Consider the following 16,525-nt stretch of genomic DNA (forward strand, 5'->3'; position numbering starts at 1 on the left):
GATCTGCAATTTTTTAAGGAGTAGTTCAAATACGTTAATTTAATTAAAATATATTTTATTAGTTTAAATAGTTAATATAAAAATATGATAACTTCCCCAAAAAAAAGAGGTCTAAACGTGCCCTGGATTATGGCTGCACGGTTTTTTTTTTTTTTTTTTTTAAATCTGCAGGGTTTAACTTAAATTCAAATTCTTCATTAAACAATGTAGCCTACGTTTTCCTTGAAATAAGGAGGAGAAAACGTGGTTATTGGATTTTAAATATTTTAACTGTTGCCATTTTTTCTTTTTAAATTTTGCTGAAGTAGTTTGCTCCTTGCATTTTTTTAATTGTTGCAGTTTTTATTTTTATTTTCTTAATTTGTTTTTTCACTTTTGTCTTTTCTTTTCATTTTTTTTTTGTCTTTTTTATTTTATTATATTTTTTAAATATGAATTTTCTGGTGATGACACTTGTCATCATATCATGCTTTTGCCTCTCCTATTATATATAAATAGATCTACGTTCTATTTTCCTTTTATATAAATATATCTAGTAAAAAAATTGACGAAGGGGTGTCAAGGCAAGGCAAATCCGTCCCTGATGATTCGGTGTATGTGTGTTAGATTACCTAATATTTTTGATGAAAATTTGGGTATAGAATCTTCAACTTTTCGATGCTCATTTTTCATCACATTCAAGTGTCAACGTAATGCTTGTCTAGGTGAGCATGTCCCAACGATATCTGTATTTTCAGGATTCGTCATCTATTGATAAGTTTTACTCTCTCTGTCAGCCTACCGCGATCCTCCTCCTTTGCCCCAGCTTGGAATCCGCAATGTGAGAGAGGGAGTTTAATTAACTAAACTAATAATTATAATAAAAACTAAGACAGAAAAGTAAATCTTCAACAATTTCTTTGAAAATAACACAAATAATACAGCAAATTAACCAATATATAGAACAGTCCAAAGGACAATTATAGTTCTCGGAAACTGGCAATTTGTTTTTTGGTTACATGATCCTTTTCTCTTTGTTTTTCAGATCGCTAATGGTAAAAAAGGGAAGTAAGGAATGATTAACTGGGGTGAAGCTACAATATAACACTCAATGGTAAAAACTTACTTGTATATATGTTCACATGAGACCAATGAAATATCTTGCATACATCTATTTATCACCAAACCATTTAATGATATATATTCTCGCTTCAATTTTGAACTATTAAAAATTAAATTGATTGATTTGATATAACTATTCAATCTAGATAAGTATTTGCTATGATTCAATTGTGACCACTGGAATACTCCACTAAAGACTCTTCACAAGAACATATGAGGATTCACGTGCATTTATAATGTGTGCAATTAGCTCCCAACAGTTTCTATGGTATTGTAAAGGAGCTACTATTTCAATCACCAATAGTGGTCGAAGAAAATGACATGTTGATTTGACATATGAGATCCAAACCACACTTCATCTATCCACTTTATTATGGAATACACTTCATCTATCCACTTTATTATCAGCAAAAATGTGGACAAACTACTGTATAACAAAGTTAGAGAGTGATTCACTTAGGTGGGGAAAAATTCTGGCTGAAACAGACTCTACTGTCCCTCACCATTATGTGAACTTAGTCATTACAACACCGTACCTTTTTTTGTGGTTGCAGATGCATATTACTCTGCAAATTTAAAAGGGCATTAATTCCAGCCTAATTCCAACAAAATCTTTATTTTTTGCAGCAGAGAAAAAACCAAAGTGATGATGACTAGTAACCAAAATCTTCAAGGTTTTCTTATTAACATTCTTGTTCTTCATTCTTTTTACTTAGGACTTTGCTTATCAATATGTACCATTAACAGCACTCAGTATCTAAGAGATCCAGCAACTTTATGGTGCAATGATAACCTCTTCAAGTTGGGATTTTTCAGTCCTGGAAATACGTCGAATCGTTATGTTGGTATTTGGTATAACTTCTCAGAAACAACTGTTGTTTGGGTGGCAAATAGAGACAGGCCTTTGAAAGATTCGTCCGGGGTTTTCAAGATTCACAAGGATGGAAATCTTGTTGTGATGAATGGAATGAAAGAAATTCTTTGGATGTCGAACATTTCATCTACTTCACAGGTTAATCCGAATTCAATTCTTTGCTCAGTTACAAGGTGGGAACCTTGTTTTATTCGATAACTCGAATAATGGGAAGATAATATGGCAAAGTTACCAACATCCTAGTGATACATTTTTGCCTAAGATGAAAATACCTATTAACTCTGTTAAAACAGGAGAGAAAACAGGGTTAAGATCTTGGAAAAGCCCTTTGGACCCAAATTTTGGGAATTTTTCGACTAGCATTACCGCGATTCTTCCTCAGCTTTTGATTTGGCAAGGGAAAAATCTTCACTGGCGAAGTGGTCAATGGAATGGTCAGGTTTTTATTGGGGTGAAGTATATGCGTAGCGTGCACACGGGTGGATATAATGTTGTTGATGATGAAGAAGGTACTGTCTATCTTACGGGTCTTGTTGACCGAAAGGAAGTGACAAGGTTCGTCTTGGACCCGAGTGGGAACTTGGTACAATCGTACTGGGACGGGAGTGAGAGGACTTGGAAGTTTTGGTGGTCAGCTATAGAAAACGATTGTGATGTTTATGGAACTTGTGGTCCATTTGGGAGTTGCAATTCATTGGATTCGCCAATTTGTTCGTGTTTAAGAGGGTTCGAGCCAAAAAATATAGAGGAATGGGAAAAGAGAAATTGGACTAGTGGTTGTGTGAGGAGGAAAAATTTGCAATGTGATCAAGAAAAGAACAAAACAAGTAGTAAAAGAGATGGATTTTTAAAGGTGGAATTCATGAAAGTGCCCAATTTCGCTCAATGGTTACCTCCTAAGCTTGAAGATGAATGTAGAAGCATATGCTTGAGTAACTGTTCTTGCTTAGCCTATGCTTTTGACACTGGGATAGGCTGTATGTCGTGGAGCGGAAGCTTGATTGACGTTCAGCAATTCCAAGGCTCTGGCACGACCCTTCACATCCGCGTAGCACATTCTGAACTCGGTATTGATTCTATTGCAGCAAACTCTCATTATCCTCGTAAAACTATTCTAGTTGTTCCCTTTTTCCCAGTCAATAATTCTTCATTAAGTTCGCGGAATTTCAAGAATAGTTTCTTGGTTTGCCTCTATAGTGTATTCACTACAAAGAGAAAATGGGGTTTAGCTATGAACTTAAGCACTAATCTGTAGCTAAATTGGTCATAGCTAACAGAATTATCTCATAATTTGTCCCTAAATACGATTAGCAACGAATTTCCTTTGTTTAACTACAAAATTTGTGGTCTCTAGTTCCTGCTTTTTTTTTTAGTAGTGATTCTACTGTTTCCAGTAGTTTACATGCTTTGGTTTCGTTGCAGATCATCACCGAGAGATCAGACTATTAGCAATTCTGGTTATATTATTGTTGTTTACTGTTTGTGTCGGCGTATTTCTTAGCTGGTTTTGGATATCAAGGCGAAGAGGTAAAATATGGTTCCACTTTAAAAGGAACCATCAGTTGGAGGGAAAGAAAATCTCTTTGGAAGAAAATGTTACTAAAATTGATTTGGAGGACTTACCAATTTTCGAGTTTGAAGTGCTAGCAATGTCAACAGACCAGTTTCATGAGAACAATAAGCTTGGACAAGGTGGTTTTGGTCCAGTATACAAGGTAAACTTTTTCTTTTACTGATTTCTTCGAGTGGAGAAATCCGTTCCAACTCCCGTTGTTGTAAGTGTGCTGTCCATTAGTATCGTTTTCCTGTTTTGTTCGTAGGGGGTACTAGGCGACGGGCAAGAAATAGCTGTCAAGAGGCTTTCGACCGCCTCAGGACAAGGGATGGAAGAGTTCATGAATGAAGTTTTGTTGATATCTAGAGTCCAACATAGAAACCTTGTTAGATTATTGGGATGTTGCATTGAAAAAAGAAGAAGATGTTGATCTATGAGTATTTGCCAAACAAAAGCTTGGATGTTTTTCTCTTTGGTTAGTCCTAAAAAAGCTCTTACTCATGCAAATGCCAAGTTGTTACGGGAATAAAATATTTTGAATGTCATTTTCTTTCGATGAATATTTAGATCAAACGCATAAAGGGATGTTGGATTTGAGCAAACGATTGCACATTATCGAAGGGATTGGCCGAGGACTACTATATCTACACAGAGATTCAAGAATAAAGATAATCCACAGAGATTTAAAGCCAAGTAACATCTTGCTAGATAATGATCTCAATCCGAAGATTTCAGACTTTGGCATGGCTAGGATTTTCAAATGTAACCAAGATCAAGCAGAGACAAGGAAAGTTGCAGGAACCTAGTAAGTACATAGACATCTAATGTGCAAATTTTGTTCTTGTCTAAGAGTTTCCACATTAAGCCAATTCTTGACTTATCGTCTAATTTGCATTGTCTTAGCGGGTATATGGCCCCAGAGTACGCGATCAAAGGGACGTTCTCTGAGAAATCCGACGTTTTTAGCTTTGGAGTGCTCTTTGTTGGAGATCATGAGTGGGCAAAAGGTTGCAAGTTTTTGGAATGAGGAGATCTCATTAAGCCTTGTTGGATATGTAAGTTCCTTTAAACCTCTGTTCTACTTGTACCCCTCAATATATCTCGGATGAATATAGTCTCATAGAACCAAAAGGAAAAAAAAAAATAAAAAAATTTGAATCAATCTCAATACTCGTTGATTCCCAGAGGAGAAGAATAGGATGAAACATATGTATGAAAAGTAAAACAAACATTATTTCTAATTTGACTGAAGTGAGAAGCAATTTTTTTTTTTTTTTGATAAAGACGTTCATCAGAATCTAACTTGAGAACTTAAGAATGTTATAGCCCTGTGAAATAAGGTTGATCGACCAGATTGTATGTCATTAAACAATGGAAACTTTAATACAACTTTTTTTGATCCTGCTGGAAGGGAGCCCCCATATTATAAGAACATCTCTTTTGGTTCTTCAGTCATCCAGAGGTGTTTATTTCCATTTTGCCTGTATCCGGTATCATAGTCATATCATTTCATCTTTTTTGGGAAAAACGATTTTTGAGTATCTAGGCATGCTTTATACCATGATCAATATAGGTGTCTTGGATTTCTTGTTTGGGGTCATCATATGTTCTTGTGGGCGACCGGATTAGAACTCTATTGGATTTCCTTCATATTCTGTCTGTATATTTGAACAGGGGCGGATATGCCATTTACAGTATAAGTTTGGCAGAACTTAGTAGCTTTGGCTCAAATCTTGTATATGTCTTAAAAGATCCATTTAAGTTGTACAAAATATAAGAACTCACTAACTTCAAAGGACTAGAATCCAGAATCCATAAACTTCAAATCCGGAATCCGTTTTATGTGTTTGAACCTAAAGTTGTGCAACTCTTTACACCTAAAACCACTAAAACATTCTTTTTGTTCAGGCATGGGAACTCTGGAAAGAGAATGATTTATCAAATTTCATTGATCCAGTGATATGGAATCCCAACTTTGAAATGGTGTTGACAAAATGCACACACATAGGGTTGCTATGTGTTCAAGAATTTGCTAGAGACAGGCCAACAATTTCAACAGTACTTTCCATGCTTTCTAGTGAAGTTATAAGTCTGCCAGCACCATTGCAGCCTGCTTTTGCTAACTTCTATGATGATAATATTGGAGGTTCTGTAAATTATGTCACTTTGACAAACCTTGATGGTAGATAATTAACATGAGATTTGTGAAAAGTAGCTAGATAAACATCTGCTTTAAATTTCTTTTGGAATTCTTTCTTTTGTCCATTCCAAACTTAATTATGGCGGCAGCCCAAATAATTACTTTCTACTTAAAGATATACTCATTACTCTCCAAAATAATTAACCATTTAGCTTATTATTGAAAATAAAATTGCAGCCCCCAAATTTGGGGGCCTAAAGCTTGTGCTTTAGGGGCTTTACCCTAAAGCCGGCCTTGGAATCATAGCCGGTTAGATATTTTGTAATATTTGGAGGTCTTAAATGTACAGACACATCTGTTCATAAAAGGGTATGACTATTCTTAAAAGTCATCTCTCAATTTATATAAATATAAGGACACTTTTGAAGTAGCATATAGAAAAATCTGCAGGTATAAACACGAGCTTTGTTGTATCCTGAAGGGAATTATCTGTATTTTCCCCAATTTGTATACGGGCGATATCTCTTTAAGGAAAGTCGATTTATCCATGCCTCAAAGCCATTTCTTTTCCGATTATGATTTTCTATTTTTCTAACATGGCCCCTCGTTCCATTTTATGTGACATGATTCGGTGTATGTGCGTTAGATTGCCTAATATTTCGAAGTAAATTTGGATATTAAATCTTCAACTTTTCCATATTCATTTTTCATCACATCCAAGTGCCAACGTAATGCTTTCCTATGTGAGCATGTCCCAACGATATCTGTATTATCAGGATTCGTCATAAATTGACAAGTTTTACTCTATCTGTCAGCCTACCGCGATCTTCCTCCTTTACCCCGGCTTGGGATCCGCAATGTGAGAGAGGGAGTTTAATTATCTAAACTAATAATTATAATAAAAACTAGACAGAAGAGTAAATCTTCAACAATTGCTTTGAAAATAACACAAATAATACAGCAAATTAACCAATATATAGAACAGTCCAAAGGACCATTATAGTTCTCGGAAACTGGCAATTTGTTTTTTGGTTACATGATCCTTTTCTCTTTGTTTTTCAGATTGCTAATGGTAAAAAAGGGAAGTAAGGAATGATTAACTGGGGAGAAGCTACTATATATGACTCAATGGTAAAAACTTACTCGTATATATGTTCACATGAGATCAATGAAATATCTTGCATACATCTATTTATCACCAAACCATTTAATGATATATATTTTCACTTCAATTTTTAACTATTAAAATTAAATTGATTGATTTGATATAACTATTCAATGTAGATAAGTATTTGCTATGATTCAATTGTGACCACTGGAATATTCCACTAGAGACTCATCACAAGAACATACGAGGATTCATCTGCATTTATAATGTGTGCAATTATTTCAATCACCAATAGTGGTCCAAGAAAAGGATGGGAGAATTGGATTTGTGGTCCTTTACAAACTTTATTTAGTTTTATGACCTTTTTATAAGAGATCTTCATTTTTTTCGCATAAGAGATCTGAAAAAAAAACACATAAGAGATTTGAAAAAGCCATTTTCTTATATTCTCTTATTTTCACAACTATTTCAAAGGATACCTGCTACCTTCTGCTACCTTCTATGTACCAGCTAACTTATTTAACCAAGATTTAGGTAGGTGAGAAGAAATCAATCTCAAGCGTTATTTTTTTATTTTATTTTATTTTTATCTCTGTTGAAATTTGAATCCTAGCCTCTTGCGGTTTTCAAACACTTGCGTTAGAAATAAGTGGAACACAGAGATTTATACAGATGAAGATGAAATTCAAAAGTGTTTGAGAGTAACCAAACAACACCTTGCTCAGTAGGTAGCTCAAGCATGCTTGTCACTTCATTAAGGAATGAGCCTGGCTATCACTGTTGAGCGCGGTGGATGAGAATCCTCACCTTCAATTAGGAGTATTGGATTCAAGCTTTGATAATGAAAGATCATTCTGTAAAGAGAGTTTTACCCCCTCAGTGGGGGGCGGGGGGCTGGCTGGCAACCATTGATCAGGAGTGTTATGGATGAAAAAGAGAATAAGTTAAAAACCCCCTAAATGATTGTTATTTTGCGAGTTTTATGCCTTAACTATTAGGTGTTCATGTTATTACTCTTTGGACTGTAACTCTCTTTAGATTACAAACCTCCGGCTGAATATGTGGCAAAATGTTTGGGATAACTTCTTTGAGAGAAAGTCTTAAAAATGAGTCCATGTGGCAAAATGAGTTTGTGGTAGTTTAGGAGGGTTTTGTGAACGCCTAATAGTTTAAGTATGAAACTCGCAAGATGGTGATAATCTTAGTGGGGGTTTTAACTTATTCACTCAAGAAGTTCCACGTATATCACGATTTGGAATTCTTTGGAGGAGCTTTTGAGGCGTGATATTCACATAACATGTCATATTTCTCCGGGGGATATTTTAGTATGAGTTCATGATAGTTTAGAGGGGTTCTGTGAACACCTAATAGTTAAGTATGAGACTCGCAAAACGGTGATAGTTTAGAGGGTTTTTAACCAATTCACTCTGGATGTGATCCTTCACCTTCAATTAGGGGTTTTAGATTCGAACATTGAGAATAAAAAACATTTCGATAAGGAACATTTTATGCCAGTAGGCCTGGCTACTACTGAGGAATGTTATGGATGAAATGGAAGAGAACCTTCACCTTTAATTATGGGTCTTGTATTCGAGCTCTGAGAATGAAAAACTTTTCGGTGAGGAGCATTTTACCCCTTTAGTGGATCTAATTAAGATGAACATTCTTAATCGAGCCAGTGAGCTTCATATACTCAGTGGTTAAGCCAAAAAAAAATAAAAAATAAGTGTCTGGCTGTGACATGTGAGCAGTTTGATGTTCGGTAAAAAAATGCATATATTTACTTATTGTTGCCTCACATTCTATTACTTTTAATCGTTGTTTGAGTATTAATTATAATGATTTGTGCTTAATATTATATTTTTATTAGAAAAGGGTCAAAAATACCCCTGAACTATCAGAAATGGATCACATATACCCTCCGTTTGCATTTGATATCAAATATACCCTCGCCGTTACCAAAGGAGGCCACAATTACCCTTCCACTTAACAGTTGGCCGTTTAAGCTGACGTGGCAGTGCCACGTGGAAAAAATTATCCACGTGGAAGGCCACGTCAGCCTCTCTCCCTCTTCTTCTTTAGTTCAAGGGTGTTTTTGACCCCTTTTTTTTGTAGTTTTTAATTTTTTTTCTGGATTTTCTACACCACCACATACCCTCCCCCCCCCCCCACACACACCTTTTTTTTTTTTGTAGTTTTTAATTTTTTTTTCCGAATTTTCTACACCACCACATAACCCCCCCCTCCACACCCCACCCCCAATTTTTTTTTTAATTTTTTTCTGGATTTTCTACACCACCACATACCCCTACCACCCCCCCCCCCCCAAAAAAAATTTCTTAAAGAAAGTTTTAAAAGTTACTTTTTTTTTTGAATTTTTACACCACCCACCCCCATGACCCCCCTCCCAGACCCCACCAACCCCTCCAAAAATTTTAATTTTTAACCATGCAAACTTTCAATTTTTATAATTTTTTTATAAAAGGTAAATTAAATATAAAGTAGAATAAAAAAAGTTTTTGTTTTCACACCAGCACCCCCATGACCCCCCCCCCCCCCCTGCCAAAATGACCGACACCCCACCACGCCTCAAAAAAAAAAGTTTTGAAAAGTTTTCTTTTTTGATTCTCTACACGCACCCCCTACCCTCTCTCGTATTTTCTACTTCATATTTAATTTACCTTTATAAATTTTTTTTTTTATAAAAATTGAAAGTTTGCATGGTTAAAAATTAAAAAAATTGGAGGGGTGATGGGGTGTTTGGGTGGTGGGGGTGGGTATGTGATGGTGTAGAAAATTCAAAAAAAAATTACAAACTTAAAAAAAGAAAAGTTTTTTTTGGGGGGTGGGGGTGAGGGGGAGTATGTGGCGGTGTAGAAAATTCGAGGTAAAAAACTAAAAACTACAAAAAAAAAAAAAAAAAAAAATTGTGGGTGTGGGGGGGGGGGGGGGGGTATGTCCGGTGTAGAAAATCCGTAAAAAAAAATTAAAAACAACAAAAAAAAAGGGGTCAATAATACCCCTGAACTAAAGAGGAAGAGGGAGAGGGGTGACGTGGCCGTCCACGTGGATATTTTTTTCCACACGTGGGCAATCGTCACGCGCCTAAACGGCCAACTATTAAGTGGAGGGGTAATTGTGGCTTCCTTTGGTAACGGCGAGGGTATATTTGATACTAAATGCAAACGGAGGGTATATGTGATCCATTTCTGATAGTTCAAGGGTATTTTTGACCTTTGAATAAAGCAGGATGAAGATGAAGAGATTTGGAGCAAAAATTGAATAAAACGTGGAAGGAAAAAAAAAAAAAAAAAGGGAAAAAAAGGGGGACAAGGAAGGGGACATAATGAATACATAATGGAAAATATGTTTCAAGAGTAACACATTGTAGATTGAAGATTGAAGATTGAAATTGAATTAGTACGTTTGGAGCAAAAATTGAATAAAACGTGGAACAAAAAGAAAAGAAAAGAAAAGAAAGGAAAAAAGGGAGACAAGGAAGGGGATTACATAGATTGAATGGAAAATATGTTTCAAGAGTAACACATTGTAGATTGAAGATTGAAATTGAATTAGCACGTGGCAACCAAGTGAAGAATAAAAGAATAGAGAGGCAGAACAAAAGAGAAGAGCAAAGTCAACACACGCACCTGGCAGCCAGAAATATTGCTCATGGGAATTGTGGCTGTTATTCTAGTAATTTTTTCCGGTTCGAGTTGGAATTGGTTTTTTAAAAAGTTCAAGCCTTTTGGTACCTTATAAATACCTATTCTACATAATTTTTACATAATTTTGGACCTAGAGAGAGCTTGGAGCCGCCGTGGAGGCCGAAGTTATAGGATTTTATCTTTTCTTCTCTGTAATACTTATTTTTTCGTTTTTATTCGGATGATTTGTTATTTTTTCTCCATGTCTACATGGAGCTAAACTTTATAGTTCTAGGGTTTTGATACTAGCGAAAGTTCACGTTTGATTATCGGTTATATATATTGGTTTCATCTTTGGGTTATTTATTTATTCTTGGTTTGATTATCTGGCCAATAATTGAACACTATCTGTGGCTATGTGAATTGAACCAGGGATAGGAAATTTGCATGCGTAATTAGAAAAAATAAAGTTTATTCGAGTAATCATTTCGCTCTTGAGGATAGGAATATACCCTTTAGTCTTGCTTAATTGATTACGGAAATTTAAATGCGTTCTTGTTATTTTCTAATGACTATAGGGATATAGGCATTGGAGTAACATCTACAGACTTGTGAGAAACTCGAAAGATACTCATAAAGTAAATATTAACCCCCTCAACTAGTAATCCAGGAAATAAAATAGATATAACAATTGGAAGACTCAACTGGATTGTTAGTGGTCATAGCCCTAGATTTATCTCTTCTCCGATAAAAGTCTGCTCTTTCTTGATGGAAGTTCATTATTTGCTTTCTTTTATTTTTAGTTAGTTTATAAATATAACTTTGAATTTTATTTCTTGTTTCGATAATTAGCATTAGTTTAATTTAGTAAATAGTTTATCATAAGTGAATACGATATTCTATATTACTTGTAAGATCGCATATACTTACGTGTACATTTAGGAGCAACATAGTTCTTTCAAATTAATGCACTGTCAAGTGTCAACTTATTATCAGCAAAAATGTGGACAAACTACTGTATAACAAAGTTAGAGAGTGATTCAAATTGGGGAAAAATTACGGCCGAAACAGACTCTACCGTCCCTCACCATTATGTGAACTTAGTCATTACAACACCGTACCTTTTTTTGTGGTTGCGTATGCATATTACTCTTGCAAATTTAAAAGGGCATTAATTCCAGCCTAATTCCAACAAAGTCTTTATTTTTTGCAGCAGAGAAAAAACCAAAGTGATGATGACTAGTAACCAAAATCTTCAAGATTTTCTTGTTAACATTCTTGTTTTTCATTCTTTTTACTTAGGACTTTGCTTCTCAATATGTAGCATTAACAAGACTCAAGTATCTAAGAGATCCAAAGAACTTTATGGTGCAATGATAACATCTTCAAGTTGGGATTTTTCAGTCCTGGAAATACGTCGAATCGTTACGTTGGTATTTGGTATAACTTCTCTGAAACAACTGTTGTTTGGGTTGCAAATAGAGATAAGCCATTGAAAGATTCATCTGGGGTTTTCAAGATTCACAAGGATGGAAATCTTGTTGTGATGAATGGAATGAAAGAAATTCTTTGGACGTCGAACGTTTCATCTGCTTCACAGGTCAATACGAATTCAATTACTGCTCAATTACAAGGTGGGAACCTTGTTTTATTCGATAACTCGAGCAATGGGAACATAATATGGCAAAGTTACCAACATCCTAGTGATACATTTTTGCCTAAGATGAAAATACCTATTAACTCTGTTAAAACAGGGGAGAAAACAGGGTTAAGATCTTGGAAAAACCCTTTGGACCCAAATTTTGGGAATTTTTCGACTAGCATTGCCGTGATTCTTCCTCAGCTTTTGATTTGGAAAGGGAAAAATCTTCACTGGCGAAGTGGTCAATGGAATGGTCAGGTTTTTATTGGGGTGAAGGATATGCGTAGCGTGCACACAGGTGGATATGATGTTGTTGATGATGAAGGTACTGTCTATGTTACGGGTCTTGTTGAACGAAAGGAAGTGACAAGGATCGTGTTGGACCCGAGTGGGAACTTTGTGCAATCGTACTGGGACGGGATTGATAGGATTTGGAAGTTTTTGTGGTCGGCTATACAAAACGATTGTGATGTTTATGGAACTTGTGGTCCATTTGGGAGTTGCAATTCATTGGATTCGCCAATTTGTTCGTGTTTAAGAGGGTTCGAGCCAAAGAATAGAGAGGAATGGGAAAAGGGAAATTGGACTAGTGGTTGTGTGAGGAGGAAACCGTTGCAATGTAATCAAGAAAAGAACATAACAAGTGAAAGAGATGGATTTTTAAAGATGGGATTCATGAAAGTGCCCGATTTCGCTGAATGGTTACCTCCTAAGTTTGAAGATGAATGCAGAAGCCAATGCTTGAGTAATTGTTCTTGCTTAGCCTATGCTTTTGACATCGGGATAGGCTGCATGTCTTGGAGCAGATTCCTGATTGACGTTCAAAAATTCCAAGGCTCTGGCACGACACTTTACATCCGTGTGGCACATTCGGAACTCGGTACTAATTCTTTTCCAGCAAACTCTGCATTTGTCTTAAGAAATTCATTGTATAAATGCAAATTATTAATCTAGAACCTACTAAATTAAAATGACTAGAATCTTGAACCCATAAGTTTTAAATCCTGGCTCCGTCTCCGCAACCAATGGATCTTCATTGAGTTCTTCCACTGTTTTCAGTAGTTTTACATGTTTTGTTTTTGTTGCAGATCATCCCGGAGAGATTAGACTGATCGCGATTCTAATGATCGTATCATTTTTTATCATTTGTGTTGGTGTGTTTCTCAGCTGGTTTTGGATGTCAAGGCGAAGAGGTAAAATATGGCTTCACTTTAAAAGGAACCATCAGTTGGACGAAAAGAAGATCTCTTGGGAAGAAAATGTTACTAAACTTGATTTGGAGGAGTTACCAATTTTCAAGTTTGAAGTGCTTGCAATGTCAACAGACCAGTTTCATGAGAACAATAAGCTTGGACAAGGTGGTTTTGGTCCAGTATACAAGGTAAACCATTTTTTCTTCGAGTGGAGCAATCCGTTCTTGTAAATGCAACTATCTAGTAATATCGCTTTCCTGTTTTGTTCGTAGGGAGTATTAGCAGATGGAGAAGAAATAGCTGTCCAGAGGCTTTCGACCGCCTCAGGACAAGGGATGGAAGAGTTCATGAATGAAGTTTTGTTGATAGCTAGAGTCCAACATAGAAACCTTGTTAGATTATTGGGATGTTGCATTGAAAAAGAAGAGAAAATGTTGATCTATGAGTATTTGCCAAACAAAAGCTTGGATGTTTTTCTCTTTGGTTAGTCCTAAAAAAATCAGCAATATATATAGTCAGACTTCTCTATAACAGTCATTCTCTATTACAACATTTAACTATAAAGGCCAAGTTTTCTTTGGAACCGATTTAATATTATGTTATATTATATATTCTCTATAATAGTATTTTGCTATAGCAGTAAAAAAAATATCCACACAAACGTCATTGTTATAGAGAGGTTTGACTGTATGTTCATTATAACTTTCTTGTTTTATCTCATACAAATGCTTAAGTTGTTACGGGAATAAAATATCTTAAATGTCATTTCTTTTTGATGAATATTTAGATCAGACGCATAAAGGGATGTTAGATTTGAGCAAACGATTGCACATTATCGAAGGGATTGGCCGAGGACTACTATATCTACACAGAGATTCAAGAATAAAGATAATCCATAGAGATCTAAAGCCAAGTAATATATTGCTAGACAATGATTTCAATCCAAAGATTTCCGACTTTGGCATGGCTAGGATTTTCAAATGTAACCAAGATCAAGCGGTGACCAGGAAAGTTGCAGGAACCTAGTAAGTATATAAACATTCAATGTGCAAATTTTCATTGTTGTCTAAAAGTTCCCATATTAAGCCAATTCGTTGACTTATCATCTAATTTGCATTGTCTTAGCGGGTATATGGCCCCAGAGTACGCAATCAAAGGGACGTTCTCTGAGAAATCCGACGTTTTTAGCTTTGGAGTGCTACTGTTGGAGATCATGAGTGGGCAAAAGGTTGCAAGTTTTTGGAATGAGGAGATGTCATTAAGCCTTCTTGGATATGTAAGTTCATTTAAACCTCTGTTCTACTTGTACCTCTCAATATATCTCGGATGAATATAGTCTCATAAAACAAAACAAAAATTGAATCTATCTCAATACTCGTTAATTCCCAGAGGAGAAGACTAGGATGAAACATATGTGTGAAAAGTAAAATAAACATTATAACATTATTTCTAATTTGACCGAAGAGAGAAGCAAATTTTTTTTTGATAAAGACGTTCATCAGAATCTAACTTGAGAACTTAAGAATGTTATAGCCCTGTGAAATAAGGTTGATCGACGGAAACTTTAATACAACTTTTTTGATCCCGCTGGAGGGGAGCCCCCATATTATAAGAACATCTCTTTTGGTTCTTCAGTCATCTAGAGGTGTCTATTCCCATTTTGCCTGTATGATTGTATCCGGTATCATAGTCATATTATTTCAACTTTTTTGGGAAAAACAATTTTCGAGTATCTAGGTGTCTTAGATTTCTTGTTTGGGGTCATCATATGTTTACTGTGGACAACCGGATTAGAACTCTATTGGATTTCCTTCATATTCTGTCTGCATGTTTGAACAGGGGTGGATAGGCCGTTTACATTATAGGTTCGGCGGAACTCAGTAGCTTTGGCTCAAATCCTGTATCTGTCCATTTAAGTTGTACAAATTATAAGAACTCACTAACTTCAAAGGACTAGAATCGTAACCCATAAACTTCAAATCCAGAATCCGTTTATGTGTTTGAACCTGAAGTTTTGCAACTCTTTACATCTAAAACCACTAAAACATTTTTTTGTTCAGGCATGGGAACACTGGAAAGAGAATGATTTATCAAATTTCATTGATCCAGTGATATGGGATCCCAACTTTGAAATGGTGTTAACAAAATGCATACACATAGGTTTGCTATGTGTTCAAGAATTTGCTAGAGACAGGCCAACAATTTCAACAGTACTTTCTATGCTTTCGAGTGAAGTTATAAGTCTGCCAGCACCATTGCAGCCTGCTTTTGCTAACTTTTATGATGATATTAATGGAGGTTCTGTAAATTATGTTACTTTGACAAACCTTGATGGTAGATAATTAACATGAGATTTGTGAAAAGTAACTAGATTAACATCTGCTTTACCAATTTCTTTTGGGATTCTTTCTTTTATCCATTCTGCCAAACTTAATTACGACGGTAGCCCAAATATACGAAACTTATACATTGATATGTATATTATACGTACATTATATGCATAGCATATGTATATTTAAAGATAATATACAAAATTTATACATTTGCTAGCTATTTTATCCCATTTCTTTTTGCATCTACGTATGTCAATTCATCAAATATATTATGCCACAAGTGAATATTAGCGTCAAGAAATGAATCTTAATTCTATGAAGCAGGAGGAAATGCATATATCTCGAACGTGCAAAGTAAAATAACGATAGAATCACTATATGAGTCTTCTATGAGACTGTTTGAATAAGCTTATAAGAGCCTATTCAGATTACCTGATTGAAAGTAGTTGATAAACATTAAGTGGTGAAAAATACTTTTTGGTATTAAGATGATTTTATAAATGAGAAACTAATTATTTAGATTGAAGTGTTGAAACTAATAATAAGCAGCTGATGTGTTTACTCATTGACCTCCATTACACATTTACTTTCCTCACATTAGTAACACTTATTACCTTCAAAATATCACCATATCCATAATTTTTGGGGATTCTGCAGTTTTAAAAGGGATAGTTACTGGGTGTAAATAGTTTTTCTAAAAGAGTAGAAATGGTTGTGAAATAAAATGCTACCGGGTGTAATTAGACACGAGGTACGCGACCCCTAATTACTTTTTTACAGTGCCCACACCAATGTAAAAGAGAAATCTTTAGCCAAATAATTAATGGGCTACAATTTAGCCCTAATTAGACACGAGGTACGCGACCCCTAATTAATGGGCTACAATTTAGCCCATTAACCAAATATTTCAGATTGGGCTATTTAGCTCATCC

At 35.4% G+C, this 16,525-nt stretch overlaps 1 protein-coding gene across 1 annotated transcript; it reads left to right on the plus strand.

The window, feature by feature from the left end:
* The first annotated feature begins 1,508 nt into the window (after positions 1 to 1,508).
* Positions 1,509 to 15,804, plus strand: LOC132034736 (G-type lectin S-receptor-like serine/threonine-protein kinase SD1-13). The gene is given in 16 exon segments (XM_059425100.1): positions 1,509 to 2,134; positions 2,136 to 3,042; positions 3,398 to 3,690; positions 3,796 to 3,943; positions 3,946 to 4,005; positions 4,098 to 4,335; positions 4,434 to 4,509; positions 4,511 to 4,585; positions 5,439 to 5,717; positions 6,733 to 6,742; positions 11,775 to 12,947; positions 13,156 to 13,448; positions 13,533 to 13,743; positions 14,048 to 14,285; positions 14,386 to 14,536; positions 15,321 to 15,804. Coding segments are annotated over 16 exon segments (4,821 nt in total). The 5' UTR covers positions 1,509 to 1,747; the 3' UTR covers positions 15,603 to 15,804.
* The last annotated feature ends 721 nt before the right edge of the window (positions 15,805 to 16,525 follow it).

Source organism: Lycium ferocissimum, chromosome 10 (genome assembly GCF_029784015.1).
Source record: "Lycium ferocissimum isolate CSIRO_LF1 chromosome 10, AGI_CSIRO_Lferr_CH_V1, whole genome shotgun sequence".
Classification (NCBI taxonomy): Eukaryota; Viridiplantae; Streptophyta; class Magnoliopsida; order Solanales; family Solanaceae; genus Lycium; species Lycium ferocissimum.